Source organism: Chiloscyllium plagiosum, unplaced genomic scaffold, assembly GCF_037043375.1.
Source record: "Chiloscyllium plagiosum isolate Xiang-an unplaced genomic scaffold, Cpla_swu_hap1 HiC_scaffold_9, whole genome shotgun sequence".
Classification (NCBI taxonomy): domain Eukaryota; kingdom Metazoa; phylum Chordata; class Chondrichthyes; order Orectolobiformes; family Hemiscylliidae; genus Chiloscyllium; species Chiloscyllium plagiosum.
Genome location: NW_028270147.1, coordinates 2731908 through 2753022, shown reverse-complemented (window position 1 = coordinate 2753022; position 21115 = coordinate 2731908). Strand labels below are relative to the sequence as shown.

At 53.8% G+C, this 21115-nt stretch overlaps 1 protein-coding gene across 1 annotated transcript in view; it reads left to right on the top strand.

The window, feature by feature from the left end:
• The first annotated feature begins 2526 nt into the window (after window positions 1-2526).
• fpgt (fucose-1-phosphate guanylyltransferase) overlaps window positions 2527-21115 on the top strand; it is a 30793-nt gene continuing 12204 nt past the window's right edge. Inside the window, exon 1 of the mRNA XM_043698546.2 lies at window positions 2527-2635. Coding sequence (XP_043554481.2) covers window positions 2569-2635 — 67 coding nt within the window. The 5' untranslated portion in view covers window positions 2527-2568. The remainder of the gene's footprint in view (window positions 2636-21115) is intronic.

Here is a 21115-nt window from a genome sequence, read left to right as displayed (position 1 = left end):
GCACATAACATTAAAGTGAAGGGATGATGACCAGAAGTACTCTTCTCGCACAAATGGAAATGGAAACCTGGAACTCTTTCTCCCACCATGCAAAAGGCTGTAAATCCTGGGAACCAGTTTTTTATATTTCCCAACTTACTGCCAGATTACTTCATATGGCCTCATTCTCTTCATCTCTAAAACTCTTCCCAGCCACACAAACCTCCAAGATCTCTGCTATCTTCCAATTTTTACCTTTACTGCAGCCTGATTTTGAACCACTGTGATTGTGCTTCAGCTGTCAGGCCCTAAACTATGGAATTTAAGACCATAAGATATAGGATTGGAAGTAAGGTCTTTCGGCCCATCGTGTCCAATCTGCCATTCGATCATGGTGATGGGCATTTCAACTCCACTTACCCGCATTCTCCCCGTATCCCTTAATTCCTTGCGAGATTAAGAATTTATCAATCTCTGCCTTGAAGACATTTAACATCCCAACCTCTACTGCGCTCAGTGGCAATGAATTCCACAGGCCCACCATTCTGGCTGAAGAAATGTCTCCTCATTTCCATTTTAAATTGACCCCCTCTAATTCTAGTGCCCACAGGTCGAAGTTTCCCCACCTGACGGAAACAAGTTCCCAGTGTCCACCCTTTCTAAGCCATGCATTATCTTGTAAGTTTCTATTAAATCTCCTCTCACCCTTCTAAACTCTAATGAATACAATCCTAGGATCCTCAGCCGCTTATTGTATGTTAGGCCTACCATTCCAGGGATCATCCACGTGAATATCTGTTGGACACGCTCCAGTGTCAGTATGTCCTTCCTGAGGTGTGGGGGCCAAAACTGGACACCGTATTCTAAATGGGGCCTTACCAGAGCTTTATAAAGTCTCCGTAGCACTTCGCTGCTTTTACATTCCAACCATCTTGAGATAAATGACAACATTACATTTGCTTTCTTAACCACGGATTCAACCTGCAAGTCAACCTTTAGAGAATTCTAGACGAGCACTCCCAGATCCCTTTGTACTTTGATTTTATAAATTTTCTCACCATTTATAAAATAATCCATGCCTGTATTCTTTTTTCCAAAGTGCAAGACTTCACATTTGCTCACATTGAATTTCATCAGCCATTTCTTGGACCACTCTCCTAAACTGTCTAAATCTTTCTACAGCCTCCCCACCTCCTCACAACTACCTGCCTGTTCGCCTAACTTCGTATCATCGGCAAACTTCACTAGAAAGCCTCCTGTCCCTTCATCCGGATCTTTAATATATAATGATTTGGAGATGCCGGCGTTGTCCACAACTACCTGATGAAGGGGCAGCGCTCTGAAAGCTAGTGCCTCCAATTAAACTTGTTGGACTATAACCTAGTGTTGTGTGATTTTTAAATTAATATATAAAGTGAAGAGCTGCGGCCCTATCTGTAAAGCATCCTTTAAAATAATCTTTGACCAAACTTTAAGTTCTATATTTCACAATTTCTCCTATATGGCATACATCAAACCTTTAAAAATGCTCCTAATGAACATTTTACTACACAAAAGGTGCCACTGTTGTATTTTCAATGATCATTGGTGTAATTCATGCTTGTTTATTTGACTCAAAGGTGAGCGTTTTATATCCGGAAGGCAGGTAATGTCACCCTAAGTATTGTACCTGCTCATGAAATATCACATTCCTTTTAAAAAAACACAATCAAGAGGCAGTGAATGTGCAAAAGGAAATTTGGGCCTCAGGACATTTCATTTATCTTCAGTGATGGTACAGCTAAATTAACTTGAGAATCTTCTTGAATCACTGCAAAATTTAATTTAATTATTAAAAATTGCGCCTGATCTTCCCCATTTTAAGCCAGATTGAGTCAGCACCTGGACATTCGTCGATTGATTCTCAGCAAAAAAAATAAATAACGCCGCACCATCAAAATCTACGTTGCCTCTTAATAACATGTCACTCCAGAAGTGGGCGTGACGATTTGAAGTTATGTCGCAAAGACCTTGCAATTGAGCAGTAACTTAAACCTACAAGGATGGCAAAAAAATAAGCTCATGAAGTATTTTTGAAGTAAGATCCCTTACAAGAAGCTAATGACCAGAGAGCCAGAACCCCAGGGACAGGGCTACCAGGATGGGATCCAAGGGACCGGGTAAGGGGGAAGTTGTGTATCGGAGGATTCCGTGCCGGGGGTTAGGGAGGGGATGCCTCTGCGGTCGGTAGGGGAGTTTGGGTCGGGGTCGCTGCCCCACACTCGCCTTGTTTCTCACCGGCTGCTGCCGAGGCGCCGCCATGTCAGACCCCGCGGTTGCTATGGGCACTCTGAGCCGGTACTGCGCAGGCGTGGAACCAACCATCACCACAATACCCCCGTCCTGCAGCGTCTGTTTACAATCACCGACACTGTCTCTGGGCACATGGAGAATTTAAACATGCTTACTGGTTGGGTTATATGTTCCCTGTCTGAATGTCGAGACGCCTATTATATTAATCTCAGTTTTGCACATCTCCACCCTCCACCCTCCCCCCCCAATCAGAGTGGATGGCTCCACCCGAGGCGGTGACCCCATGACCCTGGGACAATGGATGACGCGGCCAAGTTGTGGAGCGCGACGCAGAGACGGCTGCGAGACTTCCAGAAGGTTCGAGGTGGGAGCGCGGACCCGCCCCCAACACCGTCACCCCAACACACACCCCTCCCCCAACACCGTCACCCCCAAAACACACCCCTCCCCCAACACCGTCACCCCCAAAACACACCCCTCCCCCAACACCGTCACCCCCAAAACACACCCCTCCCCCAACACCGTCACCCCCAAAACACACCCCTCCCCCAGCACCGTCACCCCCAAAACACACCCCTCCCCCAACACCGTCACCCCCAAAACACACCCCACCCCCAACACCGTCACCCCCAAAACACACCCCTCCCCCAACACCGTCACCCCCAAAACACACCCCTCCCCCAACACCGTCACCCCCAAAACACACCCCTCCCCCAACACCGTCACCCCCAAAACACACCCCCCCCAACACCGTGACCCCCAAAACACACCCCTCCCCCAACACCGTGACCCCCAAAACACACCCCTCCCCCAACACCGTCACCCCCAAAACACACCCCTCCCCCAACACCGTCACCCCCAAAACACACCCCTCCCCCAGCACCGTCACCCCCAAAACACACCCCTCCCCCAGCACCGTCAACCCTCCCCCAGCACCGTCACCCCCAAAACACACCCCTCCCCCAGCACCGTCACCCCCAAAACACACCCCTCCCCCAACACCGTCACCCCCAAAACACACCCCTCCCCCAACACCGTCACCCCCAAAACACACCCCCCCCAGCACCGTCACCCCCAAAACACACCCCTCCCCCAGCACCGTCACCCCCAAAACACACCCCTCCCCCAGCACCGTCACCCCCAAAACACACCCCTCCCCCAACACCGTCACCCCCAAAACACACCACTCCCCCAACACCGTCACCCCCAAAACACACCCCTCCACCAACACCGTCGCCCCCAAAACACACCCCTCCCCCAGCACCGTCACCCCCAAAACACACCCCTCCCCCAGCACCGTCACCCCTCCCCCAGCACCGTCACCCCCAAAACACACCTCTCCCCCAGCACCGTCACCCCCAAAACACCCCCAGCACCGCCACCCCCAAAACACACCCCTCCCCCAGCACCGTCACCCCCAAAACACACGCCTCCCCCAGCACCGTCACCCCCAAAACACACCCCTCCCCCAACACCGTCACCCCCAAAACACACCCCTCCCCCAGCACCGTCATCCCCAAAACACACCCCTCCTCCAACACCGTCACCCCCAAAACACACCCCTCCCCCAACACCGTCACCCCCAAAACACACCCCTCCCCCAGCACCGTCACCCCCAAAACACACCCCTCCCCCAACACCGTCACCCCCAAAACACACCCCTCCCCCAACACCGTCAACCCTCCCCCAGCACCGTCACCCCCAAAACACACCCCTCCCCCAGCACCGTCACCCCCAAAACACACCCCTCCCCCAACACCGTCACCCCCAAAACACACCCCTCCCCCAACACCGTCACCCCCAAAACACACCCCTCCCCCAACACCGTCACCCCCAAAACACACCCCCCCCAGCACCGTCACCCCCAAAACACACCCCTCCCCCAGCACCGTCACCCCTCCCCCAGCACCGTCACCCCCAAAACACACCCCTCCCCCAGCACCGTCACCCCCAAAACACACCCCTCCCCCAACACCGTCACCCCCAAAACACACCACTCCCCCAACACCGTCACCCCCAAAACACACCCCTCCACCAACACCGTCGCCCCCAAAACACACCCCTCCCCCAGCACCGTCACCCCCAAAACACACCCCTCCCCCAGCACCGTCACCCCACCCCCAGCACCGTCACCCCCAAAACACACCTCTCCCCCAGCACCGTCACCCCCAAAACACCCCCAGCACCGCCACCCCCAAAACACACGCCTCCCCCAGCACCGTCACCCCCAAAACACACCCCTCCCCCAACACCGTCACCCCCAAAACACACCCCTCCCCCAGCACCGTCATCCCCAAAACACACCCCTCCTCCAACACCGTCACCCCCAAAACACACCCCTCCCCCAGCACCGTCACCCCCAAAACACACCCCTCCCCCAGCACCGTCACCCCCAAAACACACCCCTCCCCCAACACCGTCACCCCCAAAACACACCCCTCCCCCAACACCGTCACCCCCAAAACACACCACTCCCCCAACACCGTCACCCCCAAAACACACCCCTCCCCCAACACCGTCACCCCCAAAACACACCCCTCCCCCAACACGGTCACCCCCAAAACACACCCCTCCCCCAGCACCGTCACCCCCAAAACACACCACTCCCCCAACACCGTCACCCCCAAAACACACCCCTCCCCCAACACCGTCACCCCCAAAACACACCCCTCCCCCAACACCGTCACCCCCAAAACACACCCCTCCCCCAACACCGTCACCCCCAAAACACACCCCCCCCAGCACCGTCACCCCCAAAACACACCCCTCCCCCAACACCGTCACCCCCAAAACACACCCCTCCCCCAACACCGTCACCCCCAAAACACACCCCTCCCCCAACACCGTCACCCCCAAAACACACCCCTCCCCCAGCACCGTCACCCCCAAAACACACCCCTCCCCCAGCACCGTCACCCCTCCCCCAGCACCGTCACCCCCAAAACACACCCCTCCCCCAGCACCGTCACCCCCAAAACACACCCCTCCCCCAACACCGTCACCCCCAAAACACACCCCTCCCCCAACACCGTCACCCCCAAAACACACCCCTCCCCCAACACCGTCACCCCCAAAACACACCCCCCCAGCACCGTCACCCCCAAAACACACCCCTCCCCCAGCACCGTCACCCCTCCCCCAGCACCGTCACCCCCAAAACACACCCCTCCCCCAGCACCGTCACCCCCAAAACACACCCCTCCCCCAACACCGTCACCCCCAAAACACACCACTCCCCCAACACCGTCACCCCCAAAACACACCCCTCCCCCAACACCGTCGCCCCCAAAACACACCCCTCCCCCAGCACCGTCACCCCCAAAACACACCCCTCCCCCAGCATCGTCACCCCTCCCCCAGCACCGTCACCCCCAAAACACACCCCTCCCCCAGCACCGTCACCCCCAAAACACCCCCAGCACCGCCACCCCCAAAACACACCCCTCCCCCAGCACCGTCACCCCCAAAACACACGCCTCCCCCAGCACCGTCACCCCCAAAACACACCCCTCCCCCAACACCGTCACCCCCAAAACACACCCCTCCCCCAGCACCGTCATCCCCAAAACACACCCCTCCCCCAACACCGTCACCCCCAAAACACACCCCTCCCCCAACACCGTCACCCCCAAAACACACCCCTCCCCCAGCACCGTCACCCCCAAAACACACCCCTCCCCCAACACCGTCACCCCCAAAACACACCCCTCCCCCAACACCGTCACCCCCAAAACACACCACTCCCCCAACACCGTCACCCCCAAAACACACCCCTCCCCCAACACCGTCACCCCCAAAACACACTCCTCCCCCAACACGGTCACCCCCAAAACACACCCCTCCCCCAGCACCGTCACCCCCAAAACACACCACTCCCCCAACACCGTCACCCCCAAAACACACCCCTCCCCCAACACCGTCACCCCCAAAACACACCCCTCCCCCAACACCGTCACCCCCAAAACACACCACTCCCCCAACACCGTCACCCCCAAAACACACCCCTCCCCCAACACCGTCACCCCCAAAACACACCCCTCCCCCAACACGGTCACCCCCAAAACACACCCCTCCCGCAGCACCGTCACCCCCAAAACACACCACTCCCCCAACACCGTCACCCCCAAAACACACCCCTCCCCCAACACCGTCACCCCCAAAACACACCCCTCCCCCAACACCGTCACCCCCACAACACACCCTTCCCCCAACACCGTCACCCCCAAAACACACCACTCCCCCAACACGGTCACCCCCAAAACACACCCCTCCCCCAGCACCGTCACCCCAAAACACACCCCTCCCCCAGCACCGTCACCCCCAAAACACACCCCTCCCCCAGCACCGTCACCCCCAAAACACCCCCAGCACCGTCACCCCCAAAACACACCCCTCCCCCAGCACCGTCACCCCCAAAACACACCCCACCCCCAGCACCGTCACCCCCAAAACACACCCCTCCCCCAGCACCGTCACCCCCAAAACACACCCCTCCCCCAGCACCGTCACCCCCAAAACACACCCCTCCCCCAACACCGTCACCCCCAAAACACACCACTCCCCCAACACCGTCACCCCCAAAACACACCCCTCCCCCTACACCGTCACCCCCAAAACACACCCCTCCCCCAGCACCGTCATCCCCAAAACACACCCCTCCCCCAGCACCATCATCCCCAAAACACACCCCTCCCCCAGCACCGTCACCCCCAAAACACACCCCTCCCCCAGCACCGTCACCCCCAAAACACACCCCTCCCCCAGCACCGTCACCCCCAAAACACACCCCTCCCCCAGCACCGTCACCCCCAAAACACCCCCAGCACCGTCACCCCCAAAACACACCCCTCCCCCAGCATCGTCACCCCCAAAACACACCCCTCCCCCAACACCGTCACCCCCAAAACACACCCCTCCCCCAACACGGTCACTCCCAAAACACACCCCTCCCCCAGCACCGTCACCCCCAAAACACACTCCTCCCCCAGCACCGTCACCCCCAAAACACACCCCTCCCCCAACACCGTCACCCCCAAAACACACCCCTCCCCCAACACTGTCACCCTCAAAACACACCCCTCCCCCAACAACGTCAGCTCCAAAACACACCCCTCCCCCAAAACACACCCCTCCCCCAACATCGTCACCCTCAAAACACACCCCTCCCCCAACACCGTCACCCCCAAAACACACCCCTCCCCCAAAACACACCCCTCCCCCAGCACCGTCACCCCAAAACACACCCCTCCCCCAGCACCGTCACCCCCAAAACACACCCCTCCCCCAGCACCGTCACCCCCAAAACACCCCCAGCACCCTCACCCCCAAAACACACCTCACCCTCAGCACCGTCACCCCCAAAACACACCCCTCCCCCAGCACCGTCACCCCCAAAACACACCCCTCCCCCAGCACCGTCACCCCCAAAACACACCCCTCCCCCAGCACCGTCACCCCCAAAACACACCCCTCCCCCAACACCGTCACCCCCAAAACACACCACTCCCCCAACACCGTCACCCCCAAAACACACCCCTCCCCCAACACCATCACCCCCAAAACACACCCCTCCCCCAACACTGTCACCCTCAAAACACACCCCTCCCCCAACACCGTCACCTCCAAAACACACCCCTCCCCCAAAACAAACCCCTCCCCCAACATCGTCACCCTCAAAACACACCCCTCCCCCAACACCGTCACCCCCAAAACACACCCCTCCCCCAAAACACACCCCTTCCCCAACACCGTCACCCCCAAAACACACCCCTCCCCCAACACACACCCCTCCCCCAACACCATCACACCCCTCCCCCAACACCGTCACCCCCAAAACACACTCCTCCCCCAGCACCGTCACCCCCAAAACACACCCCTCCTCCAGCACCGTCACCCCAAAACACACGTCACCCCCAAAACACACCCCTCCCCCAGCACCGTCACCCCAAAACACACCTCTCCCCCAACACCGTCACCCCCAAAACACACCCCTCCCCCAACACCGTCACCCCCAAAACACACCCCTCCCCCAACACCGTCACCCCCAAAACACACCCCTTCCCCAACACCGTCACCTCCAAAACACACCCCTCCCCCAACACCGTCACCCCCAAAACACACCCCTCCCCCAAAACACACCCCTTCCCCAACACCGTCACCCCCAAAACACACTCCTCCCCCAACACACACCCCTCCCCCAACACCGTCACACCCCTCCCCCAACACCATCACCCCCAAAACACACCCCTCCCCCAACATCGTCACCCTCAAAACACACCCCTCCCCCAACACCGTCACACCCCTCCCCCAATACCGTCACCCTGAAAACACACACCTCCCCCAACACCGTCACCCCAACACACCTCCCCCAAAACAAACCCCTCCCCCAACACATACCCCTCCCCCAACACCGTCAACCCCAAAACACACCCCTCCCCAACACCGTCACCCACAAAACACACCCCTCCCCCAACACATACCCCTCCCCCAACACCGTCACCCTGAAAACACACCTCTCCCCCAACACATACCCCTCCCCCAGCACCGTCACCCCCAAACACACCCCTTCCCCAACACCGTCACCCCAACACACACCCCTCCCTCAAAACACACCCCTCCCCAGCACCGTCACCCCCAAAACACACCCCACCCCAACACCATCACCCCAAAAACACACCCCTCCCCCAGCACCGTCGCCCCCAAAACACACCCCTCCCCAACACCGTCACCCCCAAAACACACCCCTCCCCCAACACATACCCCTCCCCCAGCACCGTCAGCCCCAAACACACCCCTCCCTCAAAACACACCCCTCCCCAGCACCGTCAACCCCAAAACACACCCCTCCCCCAACACCGTCGCCCCCAACACACACCCCTCCCCCAGCACCGTCGCCCCCAAAACACACCCCTCCCCAACACCGTCACCCCCAAAACACACCCCTCCCCCAACACACACCCCTCCCCCAACACCGTCACCCCCAAAACATACCCCTCCCCAGCACCGTCACCCCAACACACACCCCTCCCCCAACACTGTCACCCCCAAAACATACCCCTCCCCAGCACCGTCACCCCAACACAAACCCCTCCCCAACACTGTCACCCCCAAAACACACCCCGCCCCCAACACCATCAGCCCAAAACACACCCCTCCCCCAGCACCGCCACCTCAAAACACACCCCTCCCCCAACACCTTAACCCCAAAACACACCCCTCCCCCAACACCTTAACCCCAAAACACACCCCTCCCCCAGCACCGTCACCCCCAAAACACACCCCTCCCCCAACACACACCCCTCCCCCAACACCGTCACACCCCTCCCCCAATACCGTCACCCTGAAAACCCACCCCTCCCCCAACACATACCCCTCCCCCAACACCGTCACCCCCAAAATACACCCCTCCCCCAACACATAACCCTCCCCCAACACCGTCACCCCCAAAACACACACCTCCCCCAACACCGTCACCCCAACACACACCTCCCCCAAAACAAACCCCTCCCCCAACACATACCCCTCCCCCAACACCGTCAACCCCAAAACACACCCCTCCCCCAACACCGTCACCCACAAAACACACCCCTCCCCCAACACATACCCCTCCCCCAACACCGTCACCCCCAAAACACACCCCTCCCCCAACACATACCCCTCCCCCAGCACCGTCACCCCCAAACACACCCCTTCCCCAACACCGTCACCCCAACACACACCCCTCCCTCAAAACACACCCCTCCCCAGCACCGTCACCCCCAAAACACACCCCACCCCAACACCATCACCCCAAAAACACACCCCTCCCCCAGCACCGTCGCCCCCAAAACACACCCCTCCCCAACACCGTCACCCCCAAAACACACCCCTCCCCCAACACATACCCCTCCCCCAGCACCGTCACCCCCAAACACACCCCTTCCCCAACACCGTCACCCCAACACACACCCCTCCCCCAACACCGTCAACCCCAAAACACACCCCTCCCCCAACACCGTCACCCCCAAAACACACCCCTCCCCCAACACATACCCCTCCCCCAGCACCGTCACCCCCAAACACACCCCTTCCCCAACACCGTCACCCCAACACACACCCCTCCCTCAAAACACACCCCTCCCCATCACCGTCAACCCCAAAACACACCCCTCCCCCAACACCGTCGCCCCCAACACACACCCCTCCCCCAGCACCGTCGCCCCCAAAACACACCCCTCCCCAACACCGTCACCCCCAAAACACACCCCTCCCCCAACACACACCCCTCCCCCAACACCGTCACCCCCAAAACATACCCCTCCCCAGCACCGTCACCCCAACACAAACCCCTCCCCAACACTGTCACCCCCAAAACACACCCCGCCCCCAACACCATCAGCCCAAAACACACCCCTCCCCCAGCACCGCCACCCCAAAACACACCCCTCCCCCAACACCTTAACCCCAAAACACACCCCTCCCCCAGCACCGTCACCCCCAAAACACACCCCTCCCCCAGCTCCGTCACCCCAAAACACACCCCTCCCCCAACACTGTCACCCCAAAAACACACCCCTTCCCCAGCACCGTCACCCCAAAAACACACCCCTTCCCCAGCACCGTCACCCCCAAAACACACCCCTCCCCAACACCGTCACCCCCAAAACACACCCCTCCCCAACACCGTCACCCCAAAAACACACCCCTTCCCCAGCACCGTCACCCCCAAAACACACCCCTCCCCCAACACCGTAACCCCAAAACACACCCCTCCCCCAACACACACCCCTCCCACAGCACTGTCATCCCCAAAACACACCCCTCCCCCAGCAAGGTCACCCCCAAAACACACACCTCCCCCAACACTGTCACCCCTAATAGCATGCTGGCCTTCATAACAAGAGGAGTTGAGTAGACAATAGGTGCAGGGGTAGGCCATTCTGCCCTTAGAGCCTGCACCACAATTCATTATGATCATGGCTGATCATCCACAATCAGTATCCTGTTCCTGCCTTATCTCCATAACCCTTGATTCCAGTATCCTTGAGAGCTCTATCCAACTCTTTCTTGAATGTTGTGGTTCTGTTCGCTGAGCTGCAAGTTTTTGTTGCAAACGTTTCGTCCCCTGGCTAGGCGACATCATCAGTGCTTGGGAGCCTCCTGCGAAGCGCTTCTTTGATGTTTCCTCCGGTGTTTATAGTGGTCTGTCCCTGCCGCTTCCGGTTGTCAGTTTCAGCTGTCCGCTGTAGTGGTTGGTATATTGGGTCCAGGTCGATGTGTTTGTTGATGGAGTTTGTGGACGAATGCCATGCCTCTAGGAATTCCCTGGCTGTTCTCTGTCTGGCTTGCCCTATGATAGTAGTGTTGTCCCAGTCGAATTCATGTTGCTTGTTGTCTGCGTGTGTGGCTACTAAGGATAGCTGGTCGTGTCATTTCGTGGCTAGTTGATGTTCATATATGCGGATTGTTAGCTGTCTTCCTGTTTGTCCTATATAGTGTTTTGTGCAGTCCTTGTTCTGGTGAGTTATTGTCTGAGGGTGGCTGTTGGTTTGTGTGCCGTTATGAGTCCTAGGGGTCGCAGTAGTCTGGCTGTCAGTTCTGAGATGCTCCTGATGTATGGTAGTGTGGCTAGTCCTTTTGGTTGTGGTATGTCCTCGTTCCGTGGTCTTTCTCTTAGGCATCTGTTGATGAAGTTGCGCGGGTATCCGTTTTTGGCGAATACCTTGTATAGGTGTTCCTCTTCTTCTTTTTGCAGTTCTGGTGTACTGCAGTGTGTTGTGGACCTTTTGAATAGTGTCCTGATGCAGCTTCGTTTGTGTGTGTTGGGGTGGTTACTTTCATAGTTTAGGACTTGGTATGTGTGTGTGGCTTTCCTGTATACCCTTGTAGTGAATTCTCCGTTCGGTGTTCTCTGTACCATCACGTCTAGGAATGTCACCATAGGACAGAACAGGACAACACACCGCAAAAAAACGGCACTAAAAGAAAAAATGGCCAAACTAACACACAACAAAGAGGACACTACAACACACACCTGGGTTAAAAACCTCTCCCACAGACAGCTCACAGACACGGAAAGAACAATACTGGCCAAGGGACTCAACTACAACCACAGTGACGCCAAGACAGCAGACTTCCGAGCAGCACTAGAATGCACACTCAGGAACAATGGACTGACAGAAGAGACACAACAAACAGTGAGACAAACTGTTGTACCTATGATAATAAGGAAAAGACAAACACATAACCTCAACACCAAGGAGAGGGAAGCACTGAAATCACTAAGAAACGATAAGAACATAATCATACTACCAGCAGATAAAGGTAGAATGATGGTCATCCGAGATAAATCTGATTACATCCAAAAAGCACAACAACTACTTGCAGATATCAACACCTACCAAATGAAGGAATTTGACCCCACACCACAGCTCACCAATAGGATAAATAACACACTAAGGAATCTACAAAAAAACGGACAGATAACCAGAGCTGACCTACAAGGAATGAAACCGGAAAGCAACAACACCCCCAGATTCTATGGATTACCTAAAGTACACAAACCAGACATCCCACTCAGACCCATAGTATCACTACCAGGGACACCATCATACAAACTGGCCAAAGAACTACAACAGAAACTGAAACACCTGGTCAGCGGATCCAAACACTCTATACAATCAACACAGGAATTCTTGGACATCATCAGAAATATACACATAGACAAAGAAGAAACCATGATATCATTCGACGTGACGGCACTGTTCACGTCGATTGACAAAACCCTAGCCAGAGAAACAATAGCCAACCTACTGGACATACAGAACAGAAAACAGGACGCTGAACCTATCAACAAAGACGGCATACTTAAACTACTGGACTTGTGCCTCACAACACACTTCACATTCAACAACCAGATATACGAACAAATCAACGGAACACCAATGGGCTCACCAATCTCGGGACTCATAGCAGAGGCAGTTATGCAAAGGTTAGAACAAACAGTCCTACCACAAATTCAACCCAAACTCTGAGTCAGATATGTCAATGACACGTTTGTAATCATTAAAAACACGGAAATAGAAAAAACACACCGAATCATCAACGCCACACTCACAGGAATCCGATTCACGAGAGAAGAAGAAAAGGATAGCCAACTCCCATTCGTGGACGTGATGGTACAGAGAACACCGAATGGAGAATTCACTACAAGGGTATACAGGAAAGCCACACACACAGACCAAGTCCTGAACTATGAAAGTAACCACCCCAACACACACAAACGAAGCTGCATCAGGACACTATTCAAAAGGTCCACAACACACTGCAGTACACCAGAACTGCAAAAAGAAGAAGAGGAACACCTATACAAGGTATTCGCCAAAAACGGATAACCGCGCAACTTCATCAACAGATGCCTAAGAGAAAGACCACGGAACGAGGACATACCACAACCAAAAGGACTAGCCACACTACCATACATCAGGAGCATCTCAGAACTGACAGCCAGACTACAGCCAGACTAGGACTCATAACGGCACACAAACCAACAGCCACGCTCAGACAATAACTCACCAGAACAAGGACTGCACAAAACACTATATAGGACAAACAGGAAGACAGCTAACAATCCGCATATATGAACATCAACTAGCCACGAAATGACACGACCAGCTATCCTTAGTAGCCACACACGCAGACAACAAGCAACATGAATTCGACTGGGACAACACTACTATCATAGGGCAAGCCAGACAGAGAACAGCCAGGGAATTCCTAGAGGCATGGTGTTCATCCACAAACTCCATCAACAAACACATCGACCTGGACCCAATATACCAACCACTACAGCGAACAGCTGAAACTGACAACCGGAAGCGGCAGGGACAGACCACTATAAACACCGGAGGAAACATCAAAGAAGCGCTTCACAGGAGGCTCCCAAGCACTGATGATGTCGCCTAGCCAGGGGACGAAACGTTTGCAACAAAAACTTGCAGCTCGGCGAACAGAACCACAACAACGAGCACCCGAGCTACAAATCTTCGCACAAACTTTGAAGATCTTTCTTGAATGTATCCAGAGACTGGGCCTCCACAGCCTTCTGGGGCAGAGCATTCCACACACCCACCACTCTCTGGGTGAAGAAGTTTCTCCTCAACTCTGTCCTAAATGGCCGATCCCTTATTTTTAAACTGTGTCCTCTGTTTCGGCACTCACCCATCAGCGGAAACATGTTTCCTGCCTCCAGAGTGTCCAATCTTTTAATAATCTTATGTGTCTCAATCAGATCCCCTCTCAGCCTTCTAAACTCAAGGGTATACAAGCCTAGTCGCTCCAATCTTTCAACGTAAGATAGTCCTGCCATTGCAGGAATTGACGTCGTGAACCTATGCTGCACTCCCTCAATAGCCAGAACGTCATTCCTCAAATTTGGAGACCAAAACAGCACACAATATTCCAGGTGCGGTCTCACCAGGGTCCTGTACAGCTGCAAAAGAACCTCTTTGCTTCTATACTCTATGATTCTAGAACATGAAGGCAGATTACGACCTAAATGGAATCAATTTAGGTAAAGGGGCAGTACAGAGAGATCTGGGTGTGCTTGTACACCAGTCAATGAAGGCAAGCATGCAGGTACAGCAGGTAGTGAAGAAAGCTAATAGCATGCTGGCCTTCATAACAAGAGGGATTGAGTATAGAAGCAAAGAAGTTCTTCTGCAGCTGTACAGGGCCCTGGTGAGACCACACCTGGCGTACTGTGTGCAGTTCTGGTCTCCAAATTTGAGGAGAGACATTCTGGCTATTGAGTGAGTGCAGCGTAGGTTCACGAGGTCAATTCCTGGAATGGCGGGATTACCTTGCACTGAAAGACTGGAGTGACTGGGCTTGTATACCCTTGATTCTGGATTAGTGATGCTGGAAGAGCACAGTTCAGGCAGCATCCAATTATACCCTTGAGTTTAGAAGACTGAGAAGGGATCTGATTGAGACACATAAGATTATTAAAGGATTGGACACTCTGGAGGCAGGAAACATGTTTCCACTGATGGGTGAGTGCCAAACCAGAGGACACAGTTTAAAAATACGGGGTAGACCATTTAGGACAGAGATGAGGAGAAACTTCTTCACCCAGAGAGTGGTGACTGTGTGGAATGCTCTGCCCCAGAGGGCAGTGGAGGCCCAGTCACTGGATTCATTTAAGAAAGAGTTGGATAGAGCTCTCAAAGATTGAGGAATCAAGGGTTATGGAGATAAGGCAGGGACAGGATACTGATTAAGGATGATCAGCCATGATCATATTGAATGGTGGTGCAGGCTCGAAGGGCAGAATGGCCTACTCCTGCACCTGTTGTCTACTCAATTCCTCTTGTAATGAAGGCCAGCATGCTATTAGCTTTCTTCACTGTCTGCTGTACCTGCATGCTTGCTTTCATTGACTGATGTACAAGAACACCCAGATCTCTCTGTACTGCCCCTTTACCTAACTTGACTCCATTTAGGTAGTAATCTGCCTTCCTGTTCTTGCCACCAAAGTGGATAACCATACATTTATCCACATTAAACTGCATCTGCCATGCATCTGCCCACTCACCTAACTTGTCCAGGTCACCCTGTAATCTCCTAACATTCTCATCACATTTCACCCTGCCACCCAGCATTGTGTCATCAGCAAATTTGCTAATATTACTTTCAATATCTTCATCTATATCATTAAAATATATTGTAAAAAGCTGTGGTCCCAGCACTGATCCCTGCAGTACCCCTCTGGTCACCGCCTGCCATTCTGTCACCCCAAAACACACCCCTCCCCTAACACCGTCACCCCCAAAACACACCCCTCCCCCAACACCGTCACCCCCAAAACACACCCCTCCCCAACACCGTCACCCCCAAAACACACCCCTCCCCCAACACCGTCACCTCCAAAACACACCCCTCCCCCAAGTACCGTCACCCCCAAAACACACCCCTCCCCAAGTACCGTCACCCCCAAAACACACCCCTTCCCAACACCGTCACCCCCAAAACACACCCTTCCCCCAACACCATCACCCCCAAAACACACCCCTGTCCCAACACCGTCACCCCCAAAACACACCCCTCCTCCTACACTGTACCCTCCAAAAAATATCCCTCCCCCAGCACCGTCCCCTGCAAAACATACCCCTCCCCCAGCACCGCCACCCCAAAACATACCCCTCCCCCAACACCGTCACCCCCAAAACACACCCCTCCCTCAACACCATCACCCTGAGCAGCTCCCTCCCCCAGCTCCATCACCCCTGAAACATTCCCCCTTCCCCAACACCGTCACCCCCGAAACATACCCCCTCCCCCAACATTGTTACCCCTAAAACATACCCCTTCCCCAACACCATCACCCTGTTTGCCCCCACCACCATCCCCCTTCCCCAGTATCTCCCTGGAATATCACATCCCACCTCCGAACATCCCCACCCTGATTCCCTCCTAACCCTCACCCCTACTACCCCGAGCATCTCCACACATCCCTCCCAGAACACCCCCATCCTGATTCCCTTCTAACCCCCACACCCTCATCCCGTCACACCTCTACCCTTCTACCCTCTCACCCCACTGCCACAACTCCCATCCTTCTCTACCCACTCTTCTCCCCTTTCCATCCTCTCACAATTTCTCCTACCTCCTTGCTTCCAACTAGCCCCTCTCCCACTCCATAGTTCCCCTCACCTACACAGATGCAGGACGCAATGCTGGAACTGTAAAAGAAATTTAGAGATTTGACCGACTATGGTGGTGTCATCAGCGAACCTGTAAATGGCGTTAGTCTGGTGTTTGGTGACACAGTCATGGGTATACAGTGAGTACAGTAGGGGGCTGAGTACACACCCCTGGGGGGCTCCAGTGTTGAGTGTTAGTGACAATGAAATATTGTCCCCAATTTTCACTGATTGTGGCCTGTGGGTCAGGAAACTGAGGATCCAGTTGCAGAGAGTGGGGTTTAATCCGAGATCACTAAGTTTAGTAATCAGTCTCAAGGGGATAATAGTGTTGAAGGCTGAACACTCGTCAATGGGTAGGATTCTTATGTAGGAGGAGAAAGTGAGGACTGCAGATGCTGGAGATCAGAGCTGAAAATGTGTTGCTGGAAAAGCGCAGCAGGTCAGGCAACATCCAGGGAACAGGAGAATCGACGTTTCGGGCATAAGCCCTTCTTCGGGCATAAGCCATTCCTGAAGAAGAGCTTATGCCCGAAACGTCGATTCTCCTGTTCCTTGGATGCTGCCTGACCTGCTGCGCTTTTCCAGCAACACATTTTCAGCTCAGGATTCTTATGTAGCTGTTCTTGGTGTCAAGATGTTCTAGGGAGGAGTGAAGGACAAGTGATATGGCATCTGACGTGTATCTGTTGGTCCGATCGACAAATTGGAGTAGGTCAAGAATGGTGGGGAGGCTGGAATTGATTAATGCCATGACCAGCCTTTCAAAGCACTTCATGACCTCTGAAGTTAGGGCCACTGGACGACAGTCATTCAGACATGCTGCATGAGCCTTCTTAGGCAAAGGGATGATGTTGGCCTCTGGAAACAGGCAGGGACAGTGGCCTGCTGCAGGAAGAGGTTGTAGATGTCTGAGAAGACCTCTGCCAGTTAATCTGCGCATGCTCTGAGTGCACAGCCTGGTACTCCGTCTGGTCCCATGCTTTCCTTGAATTCACACAAAGGAAAACTGATCTGACCTCTGATGCTGTGACTGTTGGGATAGGTTCGTCCGGATTTGTCGGAATTGGTGTTACCTCTCTGCTGAAACTCTGCTCAAAGTGAGCATAAAAGGAGTTGACATGATCTTGGAGGGATATGTCACCGTCTGCTGTCTTGCACCGTCTCTTTTTCGAATCTGTGATGTTTTTCAGTCCTTGCCATAGCTGCCGGATGTCTGTCTGGGTCTCTAGTTTGGATTGGTATTGGTCTTTGTGTGTCTTACGAAGGTCATACTTGGGTTCCTTAGTGGGTTCAATAAGATTTCATAAATTTCAGCAAAGAGATGTTCTTTTCTTTTGAGAACAAAAGACTTTACTAAGGATACATCATCCATTGCTCGCAAAGAAAGTTCAGGAGAGTTTCACGTTGAAAGAGAAAACACTCAACACTATAAATATTAGTCATTGGTCAGAGGGGAGAAAATTCAAACAAGCTAAGAAAATTATTAGAACGGAAAGTTGACAAATCTCAGGGCATGATAGCCTCCACCCCAAAGTCTAAAATAAATGTCTGCAGAGATGACAGGTGCATTGGTTGTGATCTTCCCAAATTCCCTAGGTTCAGGAATGGCCACACTAGATTGGAAAATCACAAATATAACACTAAATGTCAGAATCCATTATTAAGAAAATAGTGACATGATTTTCTAAAAGTCCTAATACAATCAGGCAGATACACGGTTGTATAAACAGACACTTCAATCCAACTTGTCCATGCCAACCAGATATCCTAAATTAATCTATTCCCATTTGCTAGCATTTGGCCCATTTCCCTCTAAACCCTTCCTATTTCTGTAGCCATCCAGATGCCCTTTAAATGTTGTAATTGTACCTGCCTTCACCGCTTACCCTGACAGCTCGTTTCATATATGCACCACTCTCTGCATGAAAATGTTGCCTCTCAGGTCCCTTTCAAAACTTTTCTCTCTCCTTCAAGTTGTGCTCTCCACTTTTGGATTCCCCTATCCTGAGAAAAAGATCTTGGCTATTCACCCTACTTATACACTTCATGATTTTATTGACCTCGATAAGGTCATCCCTCAGCCTCTGATGCTCCAAGGGAAAAAAACCTTCACTTATTCAGCCTCTCCCTATATCTCAAACATTCCAACCTTGGCAACATCCTTGTAAATCTTTTCTGAACCCTTTCAGGTTCCACAACATCTTTCCTGTAGCAGGGAGATCAGAACTGAATGTAGTATTCCATAAGTGACCTCACCAATGTCCTGTATGTGTCGATAATACAAATATCTTTGCAAGGGGCCCAAAAATTACTTGCCTAGTTTCCTGCAAAATTATAGGATCCACAGGATCTATCCACCTTTATGAGTTTTAAGCCATTGTTTTAATAAAGAGAAATTGTGTGTTCACAGATTTATTAGAAATTTTTGAGCAAGGTCAATCCAGATAAACGTAATGTCATATGCTTGGGCAGGACAAACAAGGCAAGGGAATACACAATGAATGGTAAGACTCTGGGAAGGACTGAGTATCAGAGGGATATTGATATGTATGTCCACCGGTCTCTCAAAGTAATGGATAAGTAACCACTGGATAAAGTGGTTAGGAAGGCATATGAGAGACTTATCTTTATGAGGAGAAAGTGAGGTCTGCAGATGCTGGAGATCAGAGATGGAAATGTGTTGCTGGAAAAGCGCAGCAGGTCAGGCAGCATCCAGGGAACAGGAGAATCGACGTTTCGGGCATTAGCCCTTCTTCAGGAATGAGGAAAGTTGGTCCAGCAGGCTAAGATAAAAGATAGGGAGGAGGGACTTGGGGGAGGGGTGTCGGAAATGTGATAGGTGGAAAGAGGTCAAGGTGAGGGTGATAGGTCAGATTGGGGTGGGGGGCGGAGAGGTCGGGAAGAAGATTGCAGGTTAGGAAGGCGGTGCTGAATTCGATGGATTTGACTGAGACAGGCTGGGGGGAGGGGAAATGAGGAAACTGGTGAAATCCGAGTTCATCCCTTGTGGTTGGAGGGTTCCTAGCCGGAAGATGAGGCGTTCTTCCTCCAACCGTCGTTTCGCTGTGGTCTGACGATGGAGGAGTCCAAAGACCTGCATATCCTTGGTGGAGTGGGAGGGGGAATTGAAATGTTGAGCTACAGGGTGGTTGGGTTGGTTGGTCCGGGTGTCCCAGAGGTGTTCCCTGAAACGCTCCGCAAGTAGGCGGCCCGTCTCCCCAATATAGAGGAGGCCACATCGGTGCAAAGGATGCAATAGATGATATGTGTGGAGGTGCAGGTGAATCTGTGGCGGATATGGAAGTTTCCTTTGGGGCCTTGGAGGGAGGTGAGGGGGGAGGTGTGGCCGCAAGTCTTGCACCTCCTGCGGTTGCAGGGGAAGGTGCCGGGAGTGGAGGTTGGGTTGGTGGGGGGTGTGGATCTGACGAGGGAGTCACGGAGGGAGTGGTCTTTACGGAATGCTGATAGGGGAGGGGAGGGAAATATATCCTTGGTGGTGGGGTCCGTTTGGAGGTGGCGGAAATGGCGGCGGATGATGCGCTGTACATGGAGGTTAGTGGGGTGGTAGGTGAGGACCAGTGGGGTTCTGTCCTGGTGGCGGTTGGAGGGGCGGGGTTCAAGGGCGGAGGATCGGGAAGTGGAAGAGATGCGGTGGAGGGCATCGTCGACCACGTCGGGGGGGAATTTGCGGTCCTTGAAGAAGGAGGCCATCTGGGATGTGCGTTTTTGGAACTGGTCCTCCTGGGAGCAGATGCGGCGGAGTCGAAGGAATTGGGAGAATGGGATGGCGTTTTTACAGGGGGCAGGATGGGAGGAGGTGTAGTCCAGGTAGCTGTGGGAGTCGGTTGGTTTGTAGTAGATGTCCGTGTTGATTCGGTTGCCTGAGATAGAAATAGAAAGGTCGAGGAAGGGGAGGGAGGAATCTGAGACTGTCCAGGTGAATTTGAGGTCGGGGTGGAAGGTGTTGGTGAAGTGGATGAATTGTTCAACCTCCTCGTGGGAGCACGAGGTGGCGCCGATACTGTCATCGATGTTGCGGAAGATGGATTGTTCCACATATCCTACGAAGAGGCAGGCATAGCTGGGGCCCATGCGGGTGCCCATGGCTACTCCTTTCGTTTGGAGTAGCCTTGGGCACTTAGCCATGGACCCTTAGTCCA